This window comes from Trichosurus vulpecula, chromosome 9 (assembly GCF_011100635.1).
Source record: "Trichosurus vulpecula isolate mTriVul1 chromosome 9, mTriVul1.pri, whole genome shotgun sequence".
NCBI classification, from domain to species: Eukaryota; Metazoa; Chordata; class Mammalia; order Diprotodontia; family Phalangeridae; genus Trichosurus; species Trichosurus vulpecula.
The window spans coordinates 5,483,054-5,502,198 of NC_050581.1; the positions used below are offsets into that span (position 1 = coordinate 5,483,054).

Here is a 19,145-nt window from a genome sequence, read left to right on the forward strand (position 1 = left end):
TTTAATTTGATGTTAATTTAGAACTTTGCTTTAACCATACCAATAATCTGATTCAGATATGATTAGTAACACCTTGCTTCCTGTATGTTAAGATATAAATACTATTTTAAATATTTAGCATTCACTGTGTCTGATCTCCCAACTGTCTTCTTAAAGGAATTGTGTATGTGTGCATGCACGTGTGTGTGTATGTGTAAAATATGGCTTTTGATTCTCTGTAAGCCTCTGATCTCATTTCTTTTCTGAACCATACTTTCCAATTTTTTAAAAAATTTATTTGTGGGGTGTTTTTTTTGTTCGTTTTTTTTGGTATTTTCTGGGTGCCCACATTTTCATGAAGGTCACTGCATATCATGGTACACGTTGAACCCTGGATTTAGAAAATCTTGTTAAGTTCTTCATAGACTTGAGAGGCAGCATGTTAACAAGGGAGTGCAAAGTGAATTTGGAGTCAGAAGATTGCAGGAAGCAGTTTAACAAAGCTAACCAATACATTAGCTTACTCTGATAGTATATGTGGTGTTCCACACCCATAGTCACCTACCTCTGAAGAGAAGAAAAGGTACATTTTCTTTTCTTTGGAGACAGATTTGGTCAAAGTTACACAGCATTAGGTTTCCCTTTGTTTTTGTTCTCTTCATTTACAGTGTAGTCTTTGTATTTTGTTTATATGGAGCATGTTGTTAACAGTGATGCTCACTTGTGTAACTTTTTAGTGACCCTTAGTTTCCTAATGGCTTTTGTTTACTTGAGAGTTTTCCTTTATAGGAAAATGCTGGAATCTTGTGGAGAGGCCCAGAATCTCTTGGCCCAAGAACTCTCTCAACATGAAGTTTTTGTTGAAAAAGAGATCATGGAACCCCTGAGTAATATTGCAGAGGTAAGTTATTTTGTATTATGGTATCAAAGAAATAAAGTTTAATGATGAAACAAGTTTTATTTTTTTGAGGGGGGGAGGCTAATGGAATTTAGCATGAATGTATGAAAGTGGGTGAACAAGTTTATTTTGTCATTGTGTGTGTATGTTTGTGTGTCTGTATCTGTAGATATACATGTTACACACACACAAACTTTTCTTTCAAATTGGCTTGTATTAATGCTTTAGTAAGCTGAAATTTCACCAGTGTGGATATTAGTTTTCCCTACTCATTTTTAAGTCCCTTCAGTAGATGATTTGCTGAAGAAAAAAATCCCTCATGAGACAGGCAAACTTTATAGTGATATGTGGCTTTCCCAAGGCTAGTCTTTGGAGGGGAGACACACAGCCCTTTGCCAGACCTATACTTAAAGACTTTCCTGCTGGGTAGGGACTGTTGGAACCTTTACTGCACTGGTACAGCCTTCAAGAATCCAGGGCCCTCTTCTGCTCTGTAGTGAGGCATTAGAGGACTTTATTGGAGCTTTAAAATGTGTTTTTCTCTTTAGTATCTTAAGATTTTTTTTTAACCTGAATTTGATAACATTTTCCTTTTTTTTCTTTATTCCAGGTGGATATCCCAAACATTCAGAAACAAAGGAAACAGCTTTCTAAATTGGTATTAGACTGGGATTCTGTCCGAGCTAGGTAAACATAGAAGTTTGCTAATGTATTATTCCCTTAAGTTTCTAGCAGCTTTAGCCACCTAGATCACTCTTAGCAGTAGTGCCACATCCCCAAAACTCTTAATATTTCGTTTATAGATGAGGCCTTCATGATGTCACTTGGAACATGTGGATTTTCAATTTAGACACATTTCAAAAAAGCTTAGTAGATTTATCTAGTCACCTAGTCATTTGGTTAGAAGTAGAAGACTAAAAAGGGCTAGATAACAAAAGGAGGAGGATGCTTCTATCTGAGGATTTTCCATGGTGGAGACTGCTTTTCAGAGCATCCCATTCTACTTTCAAATAGCTCTAGTTAAGGTTTTCCTTCTCACTGAACCCAAATCTACCTCCCCTTTCGACCACTGCTCTATTTTCTGGAGTCTAACAGACCAATTCTCTTCCACCTGACCGTCCTTTAAAGAGTTGAGGATTTCTCTTATGCCTCCTCTTAAGTTCTAATCTTCTCTGAGCTAAATATTCATAGCTCTTCCAGCCATTCCTTACATGATAATTTCCTATTCCATTGGTCACTCTTATCTGCACCTTTTCAGTGGCCTTCCTAAAATCTGGTATTCAGTAGCGATGCAGTATTTTAGTTGTTATCTAACAAGGAAACACTGTGGTGAAACTTTTGTTGTTATGGGTGCCAGAATGCTCAGATACAAAAAGTAGGTGAGTGTCCAAAGAGCTGCTAGGCCAGTGATGTGTCCTTTCCCCAGAAAGGTGTCTGAAAGCCAGGAACTTGAGGTTCTAGTGTGATGAGGATTCCTAAACTGTATATTATGGGGAGCGTGGATTTGCAGATGAGGGGCTGATTGTGGTAGAGGTTTGGAGCTAGACAGTGGAGTGAGATCAAATGGAACACTTAGCTGTTCATGGGCAGGAACTTCGGCAGTCTTCCACTACTGCCTGTAGGTAAGAGAAAGGAGTTGTTTAAAGGGGTTATTTGTGCAGAAAATAGCCTGCCCGGAGAAAGCAAATTTGACCTCAAAGGTGGCTATCCTTGGTGGTGTTTATTTACCCTATTCCCCACGTTTCTCAGCCTTTTCTCAGAGACATTCTGAACTTTTGTACTCAAGGAGAAAAGCCTTTTCAGGGTATGCACATGTGTCCCGGTGGGGGAGGTAGTCAGTGAGAAGTGTGTCAGCGCGCCATCCTCTTAGAACCTTGATTCAGTGCTCTTTGGTTCACAGGTGGAACCAGGCTCACAAGTCTTCAGGAACTAACTTTCAGGGGCTTCCATCGAAGATAGACTCTTTAAAAGAGGAGATGGATGAGGCTGGGAATAAAGTGGAACAATGCAAGGTATGTTAGCTTAACAACAGCAGCAATCTGTTTTGTTAGAAATTTAACATTGAATGTTAGGACAAAGGACTCAGGTTCCCTGATAAATATTTACATTTAAATTGATTTTAATGCAGAAAAGTGTCACGACGCCATGCTGTCACTTCCTCTGCGCCCCTGTCCAGATTCTTCATCTATTTATTCTCATTTACATTTCCTCATGCGCTCACTGTTAGACGGTGATCCATTCTTCTAGGCCTTTTTTTTTTTGCTTTATTTTATAAAGATCTTTGCAGATTTCTTGATATTTTTTGGTTGCAATTGCATTTTAATGTTCTGTCGCGTTAATGTTCCACAGTTTATTCATGATTTCCCTCTTCATAGTACATTTAGGGCGCTTCCAGCTTTTTGTCTTTGCGGGTGTTGCTGCAGTGAAAGCTCTTGAACGTAATGGAGCTCCTTTTTTTGTTTCCAGGATGTATCCTCAGCCATTAGAGTGTCAGACACAGAGGGCGTTAGTATCTTTGTAACCTCTGTCACAGATTCTTTCTTCTCCCCTTCTGCTTAATCCAGGATCAGCTGGCTGCGGACATGTATAACTTTGTGGCCAAAGAAGGGGAGTACGCCAGATACTTTGTTACGGTAGGTCCGCTCACTCTCCTGTCTTTGTTCTGTTTGAACACCTGTATCGTGTTTGTCCATTGAAAACAAAGATCGCATTTCTTTTGCTCAACCATGTTGTGGTGTGTCCATCAGCACTAACATTGCCTTTGTTTTTGAATGTGGGTTCTGTTCCCAGTTATTAGAAGCCCAAGCAGATTACCATAGGAAAGCCTTAGCTGTCTTAGAAAAGGCCCTCCCTGAAATCCAGGCCCATCAAGGTAACGTAACTTGTGTTCTCGCCTGAACCTTCTCTCTCTGCCTTTGCCCCCTCTGCAGTCGTCTTCTTCACCTTGCCTCCTCTGCATGCAGTTCCTAACAGTAATGCCTCCTTTTGTTCTGGGAAGTGCTGTTCCCTGGCATACTTTGATCTCTTGCTGCTGCGTACTCTGATTCCTTCCAAAAGTAGATGAACCGTACTAACAAAACCCGTGTTGTCTTTCTGAGACCTCCAATCACAGTTTTTGTGTGTTCTTTTGGCGTAGCCCTGTGTTATCCTGTCACCTCCTTAGAGAGGCAGTGTTGTATGATTGCGTTTTCTTTTCCAGAATCCAATAGTTGAGTTGCTGTGCATTTAACCTTAGAATTGAAACTTCCAGATCATCATTTCCCAAAAAGTTACCCTAGAATTTTTTTTGAGTGTTCTAAGAATTGCTGTCATACCCTGGTACCGCTGGTAAAGGCTCAGCTTCCTGCTGAGGACCAGATCAGAGCCTTTTCTTTTCTACTGTTTCTGTCTTTAGGCACAACTTCTTTCCCAAGGACACCACCTATTTGCTCCCTGGTCTTGGAGGATTAAAGATCATACCCCCAAGTTAGGAGGACTGTAGAAATTTGCCCTTGATGATCATTTCTTTGGGGTGTGTGTGTGTGTGTGTGTGTATGTATGTTAGAGACAGAGAGAGGGAGAGAGCTAGGCAGAAACAGACAGAGAGCAGATATGAATGGATATGTGCCGTTGAAGTTGGTGCTTGGAATTAGGGTACTGCTTTACCCATCCTTCAGCCTTAGCTATACCAGGAGAGCCATGCTGGCTGGACCTGAGCTCTAAACCTGGGCACGCAAGCTTGTCTGTTAAATTGCAAAAAGTTATCATGGACTCCTGGCTTGTGCTGAAGGTTTTTGTTTATAGAAAGAGAAAACCAATGGTCAACTTCCAGATGGAGCAGTTTGGAGTTCTTGGCTGATCACAGTGGGAGATCTTCACAAACCCAGGGCACATGTGTGTCACTCAACCTTCCTACCAAAGATTTGGCAGATTTCTAAGACTCTTGTGCTCAATTCTTAAATGACCTAAATTTCCAAGTTTCTTATGATGGGGGTCCTAAGAAATCTATATTCCATTGTTGGTGTGTGATGATCTAATGTATGTAAAGTTGGTAGAGCAAAAGACTAACATGGCAAACTGAGTTTGAGAAAGTACAAACTGTCATAAGAGCAGTATACAGGCATTGGTGCAGACAAAATGTAGGCAGTGATGACTTGTGCATGCAGAGTATGGCCAGGGAAGAATGTTGGGAGACTTGGAGCCCCTGACAGCCGACATTTGTGTGGAGCTTCAGGGTTTGTTTACAGAGTGTTTTTCCTCACTACAACCCAGTGCAAATACCATTATCTCTGTTTTCTAGATGAGGAAATAGGCTTGAGGTTGTGACTTACCCAAGGTCACATGGCCACAACTGTCAAGAACTGCCTCTCAGATCCTGACTTTAATCCCAAGAGTCTGAACCATTCTGCCTATCAGTGAAGTGTGGGATAGGAAAGTTTTAAACCAGTGACCTTTGCTGCTCATGAATTTAATTGGTTCAGAATATTCAATCAAAAAGCTGTTTGGGGTCTGACCCAGAAAAGGCTAGTAGCAGTGCTCTCCACAGGCCTTAGCAGGAAGCACATGTGACCAGTTAGGAGATGATTGTAGGGTTGGTGTCCTGGGTGTGATGGAGTAAGGAGGTAGGTATTTCATGAGTATGTTGAGAGGTGATGGAGAGAGTCCTTCAGAAGCATTCGGGAAATCCTACCCTTGGAGTGGCCAATTTGGTCTCTGTGGTCCACTTTTTGTGGTATCCTTCAGGACATGTTTTTCAGAAGATCACCTATCTGGAGATCAGTTGATGGGAATTTAAGTGCTTACTTTGTGCCAGGCCTTTTGCTAGGTGCTGGGGGGATCCAAGTACAAAAAATAGTACATCTAGTATAACTTTCATTTTACAGATGCGAAAGCATAAACCTGAAGAAGTTAGGGAATTTGCCTAAGGTCACACAGGTAGTAAGTGGGGGTTCTGCTTCTTCCCCAAGTTAAGCCTAGCCCAGTGATCTCACTGCTTCACAGGAATGACACATACACTCCCTCAGTCACCACCTCTTTCTCTGACACGTCTTCAGTTTCGTCTCCCCTAGCTCCTTACCCTCTGCCAACATACATACTCGGGTTTTCCTTATCCTGAAAAAGACCTTCAGTTGACCCTGCTGCCCTCTAAAGTGACTGTCCTGTGATTTCTCCTTCCTTTCATTGCTGGACATTCAAAAGGAGTGGTCTGTATCAGAAATCTTTGTTTGGTCATCAGCCTTACCCCAGACCAGTACGCTGCAAGTGGGTTTATTTTTCCCATAACTCTGCTCAAACTGCTTTCTTGGAGGTTGCCAGTAACCTAATTCTTCTGGACCTTCTAGGAATTGACACCTTTTCTCAGACACCTTTTCTCAGAAAGGGTGTCTCCCCCTTTCTCTTCCTGGGGCTTAGGGGATAGATTGCTTTCATGCTTCTTTCCCACTCTCTGCCTTTTCTCACTCTCCCATTCCATTGCCAGTCTTGCTGCTCAAAAAGCAGGCATTTCCTAAGGTTGAGTCCTTGACTCTCTGTTCTCTTTGGTGAATGCAAGCTTCCTTAAGGCAGGAACTTAGAATTTTTTGTCTTTGTGTCTCTGGTGCCTAGACCAGTGCCTGGCAAACAGCAGGCATTTAATAAAATCATGTTGATTCAGTGACATATGTACACACACTCTCATGAAATGCAATTCTCATCCACAGTCATGACTTCAACGACTCTGTCGTCTCCCCCAGTTATCAGTCCTGTGTTCCAACTGGATTTCTAGTTGTCACCACAAATTCAGTACAAGTAAAGGAGAATTTATCATTTCCTTTAGGCCTCCTCCCCAACCGAACAGAAATTTAGTTTTTTGTTCCCGTTTACCCACCTCTGTCATTGGTATTACCCATTCTCCCTGGCTTAAAACTTTGGAGTCATTTTACTCATCTTCCATATCCCGTCAGACCCCAAGCCATGATGACTTTTTCCTGCAGAATGCCTCATGTGATACCCTTCTTCTTAGTTTCCCCCCACTACTGCCCTACAGTGAATCTAGACTGCCTCCCAATGGGTATTTCAGGATCAAATTGAGTTTTTTCACTCTATGGCCTCCATTTATCCATTTCCTGATAACATATTAGATGGCCTAGTTTTTTATGCTTTCCCATATCACACAGTTCTTACCCTGCCTCCCATCGGGATTCTTGCTGTTATTCCATCATTTCAGTCGTGTCTGACTCTTCGTGACCCCATTTGGGGTTTTCTTGCAAAGATACTAGAGGAGTTTGTCATTCCTTTCTCCAGATCATTTTACAGATGAGGAATTGAGGCAAACAGGGTGAAGCGACTTGCGCAGGGTCACATGGCTAGGAAGCATCTGAGATTGGATTTTTACTCAGGGCTTCTTGACTCCAGCTCTGGCACTCTGTCCACTGTGCCACCTTGCTGCCCTCATTCTTACCCATCCTTCACGGCCCAGCTCAAGTTCCACCTCCTCCATGACACCTTCCCCGACCACTGAAGCCTTCAGTGACCTCTTTTCCCTCAAAAACTCTTAAGATTGCCTACTTGTGTGCAGTCATTTGGCACTTTCCATGTATGCCCTTCATTGGTATCTTTTCCTGTATGTCCCATCTTCCCTGCTAAAAGTATCAGTTTCTCGAGGGGCAGAGAGCAGGCCTTCTTCATCTCTGTTTCTCCCACCTCGCCTACAGTAGTACCTTGTGTATGTCCAGGTGTCCAGTAAATGTCGCTTGATGATTGAAATATTGGAGCGTCTCCTTTGGAGATTGTCCTAGGAATTATTCCTAGATAAAGGAACATGACCTGGGAGGGAAAAATTTCCAGACTTAGCTTTGTGCTTTCCCAAGAACTAGGGACAGAGCCAGGGCTCAGTGCCTAAGGAGGCAAAGTCTTGTCCTGGAAAGAGCACTGGCCTTGGAGTGAAGAATCAAATCACCTGACTTCTCTAGACCTCAGTTTCCTTATCTCCCGAATGGACATAAATGTATTTTTTTCACTTACTGCCCAGGACTTTTGGAAAGAAAGCACTTTGTAAATGGAATAACTCCTAGATGAGCAGGGGGAGCGTTGGATTACAGTTCAGTGTCCCAGGAGGAGTTGGTCCCAGCATTTTTTCCAGGACAACGTGTGCAGCCAAAGCCGGGGGCACTGTTAGGGCAGGGACTTCACAGAGCATCTATCCCTTACGCCTTCCTACACTTACTTTTCTTTCCTATCCATTTTCCCCACACTTCTTCACAATTGTTTTCCCATCTTTCTGCGGTTAACATTTAATCTTTTGTGTTTAGTTGGGACTTTGGTGAGATGTGATCATTTTCTTTATACACATACATTCGGTTCTTCTGAGGATTGCTGGGACATTGGCTGTCTGTATGTAGGCGAGAGTTGGGTGATGGCTTGTGGCTAACAGCTCTTTTTTTTATTACTGAAGTGACCACAGTCCAGATTGTGAAGGCATAACTAAGGATGTGAAGGCTTCATGCTTATTGTTTTTAAAGAATAAAGTATTTCTAACAGGACCTTTCAACAGCTGGTTGTTGTACCACACAGTTCTATATTCCACAATTATATGCTTGCCTGCTATGCTCGTCGTGATACTCTCGGTGCTGGAAATGTGGAGATAGAAAAGGGAAAGGTTTAGGAAATCATCTCCTAAGGATTGATGATTGAACTAGTGACCGATAATTGACATAAGACAGCTAAGGGAACAGGGAGAGAAAGCAGAAGAAGGGAGCCCAGCACAGAGCCTGGAGGTCCAGCCATCCTTAGTTTGCAGAAGAATATGTTCTAGGAAGAAGGCTAACAAGGAGCCATCAAAGGAAAGTCCAGGGAAAACCAGAGAAGAGAGTGATCTCGCTAGGGAATAGACAGCATGTCCAGAAGGGACCGGGTGAATGGCGAGTCAAATATTTCAGAGAGTCAGAGCAGTCTGAGAATTGAAAGAGGTCTCTGGACGTGGTGGGTAAGAAATCACTGATAAGCTTGGAGAGTCAAGTAAAGGAATTGGAAGCCAGATTACAAGGGGGTGAGGAATGGAAGGTAAAGCAGAGGAGTCTATAGAGAACTCTCAGAGTCTGGCTGTGAAGGAGAAGAGAGAGAGGCTGACAGCTTGAGGGGAGGATCGAGGGAAGCTCAAGCATATTTCATCATGTAGTAAAACTCAACTATATTTCTGTTGGGGAGTTACTTTATCTCTACCAGGATTAATAAAGGTAAACTAAAATAGACATTGTACATCACTTTTAAAAGACCAAATGCTCAAAGTTTTTAACCAACTCAGAGAATTTGTGTCATCCAGGTAGACCTCATTTGCTTCCCTTGGAAGAGAAGGGGTTGAGCCATGGGTTAGAGAGAGTCACAAAATGTCAGATATGGGAGCACCTTTAGAGTCCATCGAACACACTTTTTACTTGTAAGAGCAGAAATCTGTTCTATCGCTGAATCTCAAAGTCGGAAAATTCTTTAGAGGCCATCTAGTCTAATCCATACTTGACCTGGAATCTTTACTGCAGCATCCCCAGACACTAGCTGTCCATCAACCTGTTGGAAGAGCATACTAGTGAAGGTCTAGTCCAGCTCCGAAAGCCTCTGTCGTTTGAAAGGCTTTGTTATTTCTGATGCTGTATGTGATGTGTTCTAAGATCCTTTCTAGCTCAGTCTACAAGCAACTTAAGTGAGACTCAGAGCGATAGAACCAAGATTGGTGCCTCTTTCAATTTTATGAAATTATTGACTTGCCCGCAATAGAACCCTCACTGAGACATGTCTTTCCTCTAACTGGAAAGCTGGTGCTAAGTTTTTTCCTAGAGGAAAAAATGCTGATATTTGTCAACCCAAAACATAAGATTATAGAAAGTCAGATCTGGAAATGACCTTAGGCATCACCTAGTCCAAACTCTTATTTTACAGTGGACAGAATTGTGCTCCAAGTCACAGGAAATTAAGGATGGAACCAAGACTGGACCCCTGGTTTTCTGATCTCGAGTCCAGTCTTTCTCAGGTTTTTCTCACATATCAGTGGCCTATGGGTCTGTCCTTGGCCCTTCTCTCTTGTCTCTACTTTCTTCCCTGGCAATCTCCGTCACCCCCATGATTTGAAGTCCTTACTTCTATGCAGATGACCAGTCTCCACCCTACCCCTGCCCCAAAGTTAGACTTGACCTCTCCCGTGGTATAGATCTGTATCCTCAACTTTCTCTAGAACTCCAGCTAGGTGTCTCACCAGTTAATCAACCAACATTTATTAAGTGCCTGCTGTATGTCAGGACTCTGCTAGTTGCTGAGAGTACAGACACACACAGTCTTACTCCCAAGGAACTTAATATCAAGGGGAACGACATGCACGCTAAACTAGCATTTCCGTCTGTGGCATAGCCACCGGTTCATGGGGTGAATGCTCATCACCTTAGACTCATCTTTGGTTCTTTCTTCTCCCTCTCCACTCACATCCATTCAGTTACTAAGGCCCATTGATTCTGACATCTCTGGCATCCAGAGCCTCTCCATTCCCAGTGCTGCCACCACCCTTGTTACTACCTCCTTAGATGGCTGGAATAGCCTCTGCTTTCTCTCTCCTCCAATCCATCACTCAGGTGCAGCAGGACTCATTTTTCTTGTGTATCAGTCTAACTACGTCATTCCTGTGCTCAGAAGGCTTCAGTGGCTCTGTATCTGGCTGAGTCAGGTCCGAACTCCTCTGTGTGGCATCTGGGTCCTCCCAGATTTGGTCCCACCCTCCTCCCTCCTGGCTTCATCTCCTTCCACACATTACATGCTCCAGCTAAGCCAGGCCTTTCCATCCCAATCTGTCCTCACATTTGCATCCCTTTCTTACTACATCTGTGTGCCTGTGCCCAGTCTCTTCTCTGTTCCTAGAATGTCTTTTGTTACCCTTTTTGCCTGCTGAATTTCTGCCTGTCCTGTAACGTCTAACTCAAATGCTCCCACCTCTGTGAAGCCTATCCCGATCCCACCTCCTCACTCCTGTCTCAAATAGTGGTTTGTGTTGTAACTTGCTTAACTGCATATGTTTCATGTACCCCATTTAAACTTTGTCTTTCCCCTAGGACCTAGAATAGTGCCTTGTACGCAGTAGGTACTTAATGAATGTTTATTTTCTTTGTATTTTCCCCATGCTAGGCAATCTAGCTCCAGCTTTCTGCTTAGCCCTAGCATGTGCATAATGAGAGCAGAAGGCAGTTCTGACTGACAGAACAGGGACGTTGTGCCAATGAGAGAGACTCAGAAATGGATCAAACAGGGCTTCTGTCTTTTTTTTTTTTTTGAGGGTGGAAGGCAGGGCAGTTGGGGTTAAGTGACTTGCTCAAGGTCACACAGCTAGTAAGTGTGCCATTTGAACTTGGGTCCTCCTAACTCCAGGGCCTGTGCTCTAATCACTGGAACTTGAAAGTCTTATTAGGAAGAGAAGCATGGACACAAGTGATAATATAGAAAATAGAGCATAATTGCATTTTAAAAGTACAAAGTTCTCTTTTGAGGACGGAGAGACCATGGGCATCATAGTCTTCTGGGAGTGGGGTGGGTAGGATGGAGCGAGGGAAAGCTTAATGAATGAAGTGGCATAATTTAAGGTGGGCTTTCACAGATTAGTAAGATCTCAGCTAGAACATATTTTTCTTTTCTCCCCAAGTACATCCTACTAATTTCTTCTGGTGGTAGGGGAAGTGCATGGATTTGTGAAAATATAAATTGCTGATTGCCTTCCTCAATGTTGTACTGCTCTAGATAAATGGTCAGAAAAGCCTGCCTTTGGAACACCATTAGAAGAGCACCTGAAGCGGAGTGCGCGGGACATCGCCCTGCCCATTGAAGCCTGTGTGATGCTGCTCCTGGAGACCGGCATGAAGGAGGAGGTATGTGCCTTGCCTTCCATATTGCCCAGAGTGCTCCTGCCCAAAGCCTGTGTCTGCCTCCTTTTTGTCCTCTCTCTCTTTCTCCTTAGCTTTAGGGACAAAGACTGAGCACATCCTCGGTCCTTAACATTCTCTGGTTCTAAGTGTGGCCTTTTAGTTATGTGACTTTGGAAACTTCTTTCTCCTTTTTGGCCTCCGTTTCTTAATTTGTGAACTGAAAGAGATGGTTTCCAAAGGCCCTTCTACTTCTGGAGCCCTATGATCCACGGTTCCTTCCTAAGACCCTTCTGAGGTCGAAGGTTCTCAGCTTCCTTTCAACTCTGCCATCTTACCTTGTGAGGCACCTTCCAGTTCTGATGTTCTGTGTTCTAAAGCCCCTTTGAGGGCTGACCTCGCATGTTCTCAGGTCCTTTCATCTTGATTCTTCGTGTTTCTGTAATTGTTGCCTTCTATAGGGCCTTTTCAGAATTGGGGCTGGAGCATCCAAGTTAAAGAAGCTAAAAGCTGCCTTAGACTGCTCCACGTCTCAACTGGATGAGTTTTATTCAGATCCACATGCTGTCGCAGGTAAGCTCTGAGTATGTACAGAACCAGTCACCATCTTACCAGGGTTAGGGGGTCTTAGCTTTTGTTATGTCATGGAACCCTTTGGCAGTCTGATAAAGCCTCTGGATTCTCCTGAGAATCTTGTTTTTAAAAGCATAAAATAAAATACATAATACTACAAAGGAAACCAACTATATCGAAATCCAGTTATCAGAATAGTTTGGTTTTTTTTTTTTAAATCGTAGACCCCAGGTTAAGAACCCTGGGCTAAGTGATGGCACATGGGTGACACAGTCTTAGATGGTGCTTCAGAACCAGTAAACAGATGAAAGTACCCATCTATGCTCTGGGTTTAAGTTCAGTGTAAAACTGAAGTTTCCTCCTGGCCAGATTTCCTGGAATTCAAGGAAGGAGTTTGCTTGAGTTGATGCATCTTACCTGGTCACTTGTAAAAATCGAGGTAGTATTGCTAATGATATATATTTTTCCCATTGGGAAGGCAGCAGGATAGTGGGGAGAGCGCTAGGTTCAGCGTCAGAGGACCTGTAGCACAAGCCTTGGCCTCAGGATGGGCGGTGGGGCCCTGGCAGACTGTTTCACATCGCTGTCCACTTTCTCATCTGAAAGGTGGATATGTAAAAGAATAAATCAATAAACCAGCATTTACTGAGCACCTAATCATGTGGCTGGAAATGTGTTGGGTTCTGGGAATACAAATGTGAAAGACAGTCCCTGCCCTCAAGGAGCATTCTAATAGAGGAAATATCACCTGATATGTAGATTACCCACCTCACTGGGTAGTGTAAAGAAAGTTCTTTGTAAACTGGAAAGGACCTTGTAGCCTGTGTGAGTAGTTGTTATCCTGCCTCCTTTTGCAGAAGTGCAGATCTGCTTGGAGATCGTTGGCTCTTAGAGCTGCCTCAGCAGCATGCAGATTATCTACTGTTCCCTCGACATGTTTTCAAGGGAACAGAGGATTTGCTTTATAAACTCCGGGAGTTTTCTTCCCATCCCACCCTCATGTTTTCTTTTTGTTTTAAAAAGAAGCAAAGTAGTCAAAATACTTAAAAGCTTTTTTTTTAAAGGAAGCCTCGAATTGGCCCTGTGTGTCCATGTGTGTCTGTGTATGTGTGTATATGTGCATACATAGGTGCACATACGCACACTAAGGGGAAATTCATGTCATTTCAGGTGCCTTGAAGTCCTATCTACGGGAGCTGCCTGAACCTTTAATGACTTTTAATCTTTATGAAGAATGGACAAAAGTGGCTAGGTAAGGTGATGAAAAGTTGATTACTGATCAGCAAGGAGAGCCCTGAATTTTGAGTTAGAAGATCTGGGTTTGAGTCCTGACTCTGATACTTGCTGGCTGTGTTGCCTCGGGCAACGCCCACCGCCTCTCTGACCCCCGATAGTCTTGTCTGTAAAGTGTACCTACTATCTCACAGGGTTGTTGTGAAGAAAGTGATTTTTAAACTGAAGTTCTATAGAAATATAAGGTTTTGTTATCATCGACAGGTAGACACAATCAGTGATTACCCTCTCCCATCCTCACAATGTAATCCCACCATTCTTTTACTTTTTTGATGCCGATTTATAAATAAATCAGTGTTTTAATACAAACTCCAACACGACCATGAGCAGGTCTGTTAATCTTTCTGAGCCTTAATTTCCTCATTCGTAACACGAGAAAACCACTTGACGGATTGTGAGGAAGCGGCTTTATAAACCTTCCAGTGTCCTGTAAACACGAGCTGTCATTATTAGCATTATTAATCAATAAACATTTATTAAGCACCTACTGTATGTCAGGCTCTGTATTAAGATCTGGGCATAAAAAAAGAAGCGAAAGATAATCCCTGTCTTCAAGGAGCTTCCAATCTAATGGGGGAGACAGCATTCAAAGAAATGTATAAAAAGCAAGCTCTATACAGGGTGAATAGAAAGTAATTAACAGAGGGAAGGCACCAGGATTAAGGGAGATTGGGGAAGGCTTCCTGTAGAAGGTAGGATTTTAGTTGGGACTGAAGGAAGCCAGGGAGGTCATTAGTTGGAGCAGAGGATGGAGAGTGTTCCAGGCCTGAGGGATAGCCAGAGAGAATGCCTGCATCCAGGAGATGGAGTGTTTTGTTCGTATCACGATCATCCAAGTGTATTTTGATAAATTTCATAAAATATGAACTTTTTTGCTTCAGTGTGCAGGACCCGGACAAAAAACTTCAAGATTTGTGGAGCATATGCCAGAAACTGCCAAAGCCAAATCTTGCCAATTTCAGGTTTGTATCATTGCTGTGCTTTTTACTGTGAGCCAGTTCTCACCTAGCCAAGGTGGCAGCACAGCACAGACATTCCAGGATCCTCCCCATGACCCGTTTACCCGAGCAGGACAAAATATTTGGGACAGTGCCTTCATCATAGGGAGCTCACTGTTACTGTTGTTATTCATATGCTGTTTGGTGCCAAAAAGAATCGACTGGAAAATACTGATCAACTGAATTTTCTGCTTAACTGTGAGTTTATCCATTCATTGAGTGAAATTGGCCTGTGAATGGGAAGGATGTTCCAGTTGAGAAAATAGTGACTTTGCCTTTGCAGTTTGCTTTGAACTAGTTTATTCTAATTCAGCACTCTTCATTAATTCTTTCATTTTTATCAAGGAACATCTTCAACCTATTAGACCATCCATCAGCTTCAGGTCAACACACTTTGTTTTCTTTGAAATTTTTTTTTCATTATGTATGAATTTTATTAAATACAAACATTCAAACATACAAAGAATGAAAAGGGAAATTGCATATGAAACTGGGATCTTTGCTACTTGGATCAACACTAGGAAAGAGGGTATAGTAGGCAGAACACTGGCCTGGGAGTCAGGCCACCTGGACTCCAGGCCTGGCTCCATGGCCATCTGAGGAAGAGAAGGCCCCTTTCTTTCTTTGAGCCTCAGTTCATTCATCTCTGAAATGAAGATATGGATTAGATGATCTTGTAGGAGTCCTACTGACTCCTACTGACTTTTCAGTTAAGCAAAAATATTAAAATAAGTCACAAGAGAGGCAGCAGGGTGTCAAAGCACCTGCATTTGAATCCAGACTCTCACACAAACTACGAGTTATTTAACTTCTCTGGACCTTAGTTTTCTCACTTTTAAAACAAGGGGTCTGGACTACATGACCTCTGAGATCCCTTTTGGCTCCAGACCCAGTGACCCTATAAGGGAGATTGCTTAAAAAAAAGTGTCCTGGAAACCCTTCTTAACCTTTAAGATCAAGGCAGTGAATTAGAGGAAGATGTACCTACCCCATGTGCTTCCTAGCCACCAAAACAAACGCACCCTTTTAAAGCCCTCAACATTTCCCTGTTTCTTACAAGTCAGTTAAGTCGTGTATTTTCCCCTTTTAATTAATTTAACAGCCCTGGTTTGGACTTTGAATGTCTGTCAGTGTCACTTATGTCCTTATAAATCTGATGCTCAGGACTTACAAATTGTCTTCAGCAAAAGAACCCTTCCTCCTTTCCTTTTTCCCTCCCTCCCTCCCTCCCTCCCTTCCTTCCTTCCTTCCTCCCTCCCTCCCTCCCTCCCTCCCTACCTTACCTTCCTGCCTCTTTTCTGTGTAGTCTGCCAGCAGTCTCAGTCAGTGCCTCATCCCCCAAGCCCTCCTCCAAAGTCTCACTGTAGGCCGAAGGTGGCCCTGGGTTCAGGAAGGTTCTTTCAGCAGAGCACAAAGTCTGATAGTCCAGTGACAGAATCTGTGTCTGTCATATGTGGACGAGCTAGCCACATGCAGAGAAGCTAATTACCAAATGGTTGCCTATCAAATGATGATACATTTTTGACCACAGCAACTTCTGAAACACATCCCCAGAGACCCAGAGTGAATTGCAGTTTACATGGGCAGGGGGAGGTAGGAAAAATGTCACACAATGGAAATGGCAAATCTTGTGAAGTATTTCCATATTTTGAAGTGCCAAACCTAAAGTGTCAGCTTTGGCTTAGAGCAAGCCCTAGGTCTGGAATCAGGAAGTCTTGGGTTCAAGTCCCATCTCAGACACTCCCCTGGGATCTTGGAACGGTCACGTAACCTCTTCGTAGCTTGGGGAGGATAGAGGGGTACCAAAGAGGTTTATCTACCAGAGCATGGACATGGGCAGGTTCCAGGTTCTATTTGCAGGGAGACTTCTATTCCTGGAGTTCTCCCGTGGTGAAGAAATTATTCTTCATGTATTTTTATGACATTTCAATCCTTCAAGTAGAGGCTTTACTTTGAATACCAAAGTAACTTACACTCGTAACTTGTAGTGTTACCTCTGGTGCTATTTTGTACGAGTGCTACTGGTAGCCGTGTTACTATCATCAGTGGGGTTGGGGTGCGGGGCAAGATCAAGAAGAAATTTCTGCCATGATCATAGAATAGATTCAGACTGCTGGGGGTCCCTGATTCTTTTCAGTAGATATTTGAAAAACTTGGACAGTAATCTCTTTTAAGTAGAAATCTAGCCTGTCTTTTGACACATAGACTACAAAAACTATCTTTATTACTTGACTGATCTGAATATTCTAGTCAAATCACACTTTGTTCTTTTGATCTCGCCCAGTGAAGAGCAGATCTGATGGCGGATGCCTTTTTTTCTTTGGCAGGTATCTAATCAAGTTCCTAGCAAAGCTTGCACAGACCAGTGATGTTAACAAGATGACGCCGAGCAACATCGCGATAGTGTTAGGCCCTAACTTGCTCTGGGCCAAAACCGAAGGGTGAGTGACTCTCCCCCCCAGGCCTAGTACTCGCTTCGAGTCAAATTGGAAATTCAAAGTCTAACCTAGCGGGTACCCAGAATTGATGGTGATTCTCAGGAAACAGTCCTGTGGGGTCTGTTGCCCTCCTGTCCGCAATAACCATTGGAGGGGCATCTGCTTCTCCACCATCCGGCTGTTGGATCGTCTCCCAACCCTCTACCGCCACAGATGCTGCCCGCTTCCTAGGATAGCTACCCTGGGGCAGGTTTCCATGAGGCTTAAGGATTCAGGGCTCTCAGGACACGGGTTCCAGGAAGCCTGGGAACTCCAAGCCATTTATCTCTCTTGCTTCTGTCTCCTCACTTCCTGCTCTTCTTCTTAGCCCTTTGCAGTCAGACCCCACTGCCATACTGAAATTGTTCTCTTTCAAGTTAAAAGGTCATAAACCCAGGGACCTTTTTCTCAGGATCCATTCTGCTTTACCCACTGACAGCTTTTGACATGGTGTTTCTTGTGATCTCCGTTGCTCCCCGCCCCCCACACCTGTCTAGCCTCAGTTTCCTTTGCTTCTTCATCCTCCTCTTCCTGTTCTCTAAACGTGGGCATCCCCAAAGGTTGTATCCTGAGCCTCTTTGCTTCTCCTCTCCTGCTTTCCGTAAATGCTACAGAGAAGATCCTCCTAATGTACTAGAGGCTTTCCTCTGGCTGCTTAAATATTTGTTTCTGAGTTTATTCATTCAAGAAATATTAAGCATATGTCGAGCCTTGTGCTAGGTGGTAGAGGAGATGCAGATCTCCCTGCCCTCACCAGGCCTGAGGCAGCAGCATCAGCTGTCACCTCGAGGCCTTGCCAGTAGAGTTCAGTGTCCACCTGTGTGCACATGTCAGTGTAATGTAGCATACAATAGTAAAGATGAGGAATAGGGCCCCATTCAGAGGGTTTCTCGCCATTGGCTCCCTCCTTTCAAGGTCTGCTTGGCCCAGTGCTGAACAGGTTTAACGTTGTCAGTGGTGGCCTAGAACTTTTTTCTCCTTTCTGAATTACTGAAGTGATACTGTAGGTGATGATTGCAGCCAGCATTGTCATCATCATTCATCTGAAATGCTTGAGCTTCTTACGTTTCCCTTCTAGATCTCTTGCGGACATGGCGGCAGCAACGTCCGTTCACGTGGTCGCAGTAATTGAGCCAATAATTCAGCATGCCGACTGGTTCTTTCCCGAAGGTAAAGATTTCCGGTGGGGGGAGGGGTGGGACAAACACCAGCTCTGGGTCAGATGGTCGTAGAGACCCTTCTGTCACATTCTTAAGACATGTCATGTGGAGGCCGTGCGCCTTAATACATTCCTGGATCTGTCTTTCTGCAGAGGTGGACTTTAATGTGTCGGGAGCATTTGTAGGTCCAGCCTTGAATTCAAATCACTTACCCCACGCTGGGAATGACTATGACACAGGCACGCTGGAGAGGAAGAGGCCGGTCAGCATGGCAGTGATGGAGGGAGACCTGCTCAAGAAGGAGGGGTAGGTTGAGCACAAGTTCTCTCTTTTTAAATCAAGAACAATTTGTTAGGTCATAACCAATGGTATTTATAGCACTGAACATAACAGATTTTAACTATTAAAGAATTCTAGTTTGGGATCGATCGTAGGTTCTCAACATTTGAAAGGGGTCTTTGAGGTGCTCCAGTCCCATCTCCCCCCAGTGCGTGTTTGCCATCCCTGCTAGGTGGACAGCCTGCCAGTCTCTGTGGAAACTTCCATATTGGCTGCTTGCTAAGGGTGGCGCTTGTTGTGGTTTGCTCAGAAGAAGACCGATGAGTAGGCAGATTACTCCCCAAAGGTCTCAGGCCCTCCTTATTAATTTTTTTTCCCTGAATGTATTTCATATGATAATGTTTTAAGCTTCAGAATCAAAAATAATTTTTAAAGTTTATATGAAGTAAAATTTGGAGTATTAGAGCAATAAAAATGTTATCCTGTGTCTCTACAAATAATTTCTTTGAAAATTAATTTTAAAAAACTCCTGGAACTGCAATTTGATTACATGTTCTTCAGTTTCATTTTGGAAGATACCGATTTTGGTCTCCGCACAGTTTATTCGATATAAATCTCAAATTGTCTTTATTTTCTTTTTC

The 19,145-nt window shown here is 43.3% G+C and overlaps 1 protein-coding gene across 6 annotated transcripts in view; it reads left to right on the top strand.

Annotated features, from left to right (window-relative positions):
- The window catches only part of ARHGAP17 (Rho GTPase activating protein 17), a 121,794-nt gene that overhangs the window by 83,195 nt on the left and 19,454 nt on the right, over positions 1 to 19,145 (top strand). For all 6 annotated transcript variants that reach the window (XM_036738139.1, XM_036738140.1, XM_036738135.1 and 3 more), the window contains exons 5-16: positions 769 to 880; positions 1,488 to 1,564; positions 2,778 to 2,889; positions 3,442 to 3,510; positions 3,668 to 3,749; positions 11,603 to 11,730; positions 12,186 to 12,297; positions 13,468 to 13,549; positions 14,472 to 14,552; positions 16,916 to 17,029; positions 18,144 to 18,235; positions 18,378 to 18,531. In XM_036738139.1, coding sequence (XP_036594034.1) covers positions 769 to 880; positions 1,488 to 1,564; positions 2,778 to 2,889; positions 3,442 to 3,510; positions 3,668 to 3,749; positions 11,603 to 11,730; positions 12,186 to 12,297; positions 13,468 to 13,549; positions 14,472 to 14,552; positions 16,916 to 17,029; positions 18,144 to 18,235; positions 18,378 to 18,531 — 1,215 coding nt within the window. The remainder of the gene's footprint in view (positions 1 to 768; positions 881 to 1,487; positions 1,565 to 2,777; positions 2,890 to 3,441; positions 3,511 to 3,667; positions 3,750 to 11,602; positions 11,731 to 12,185; positions 12,298 to 13,467; positions 13,550 to 14,471; positions 14,553 to 16,915; positions 17,030 to 18,143; positions 18,236 to 18,377; positions 18,532 to 19,145) is intronic.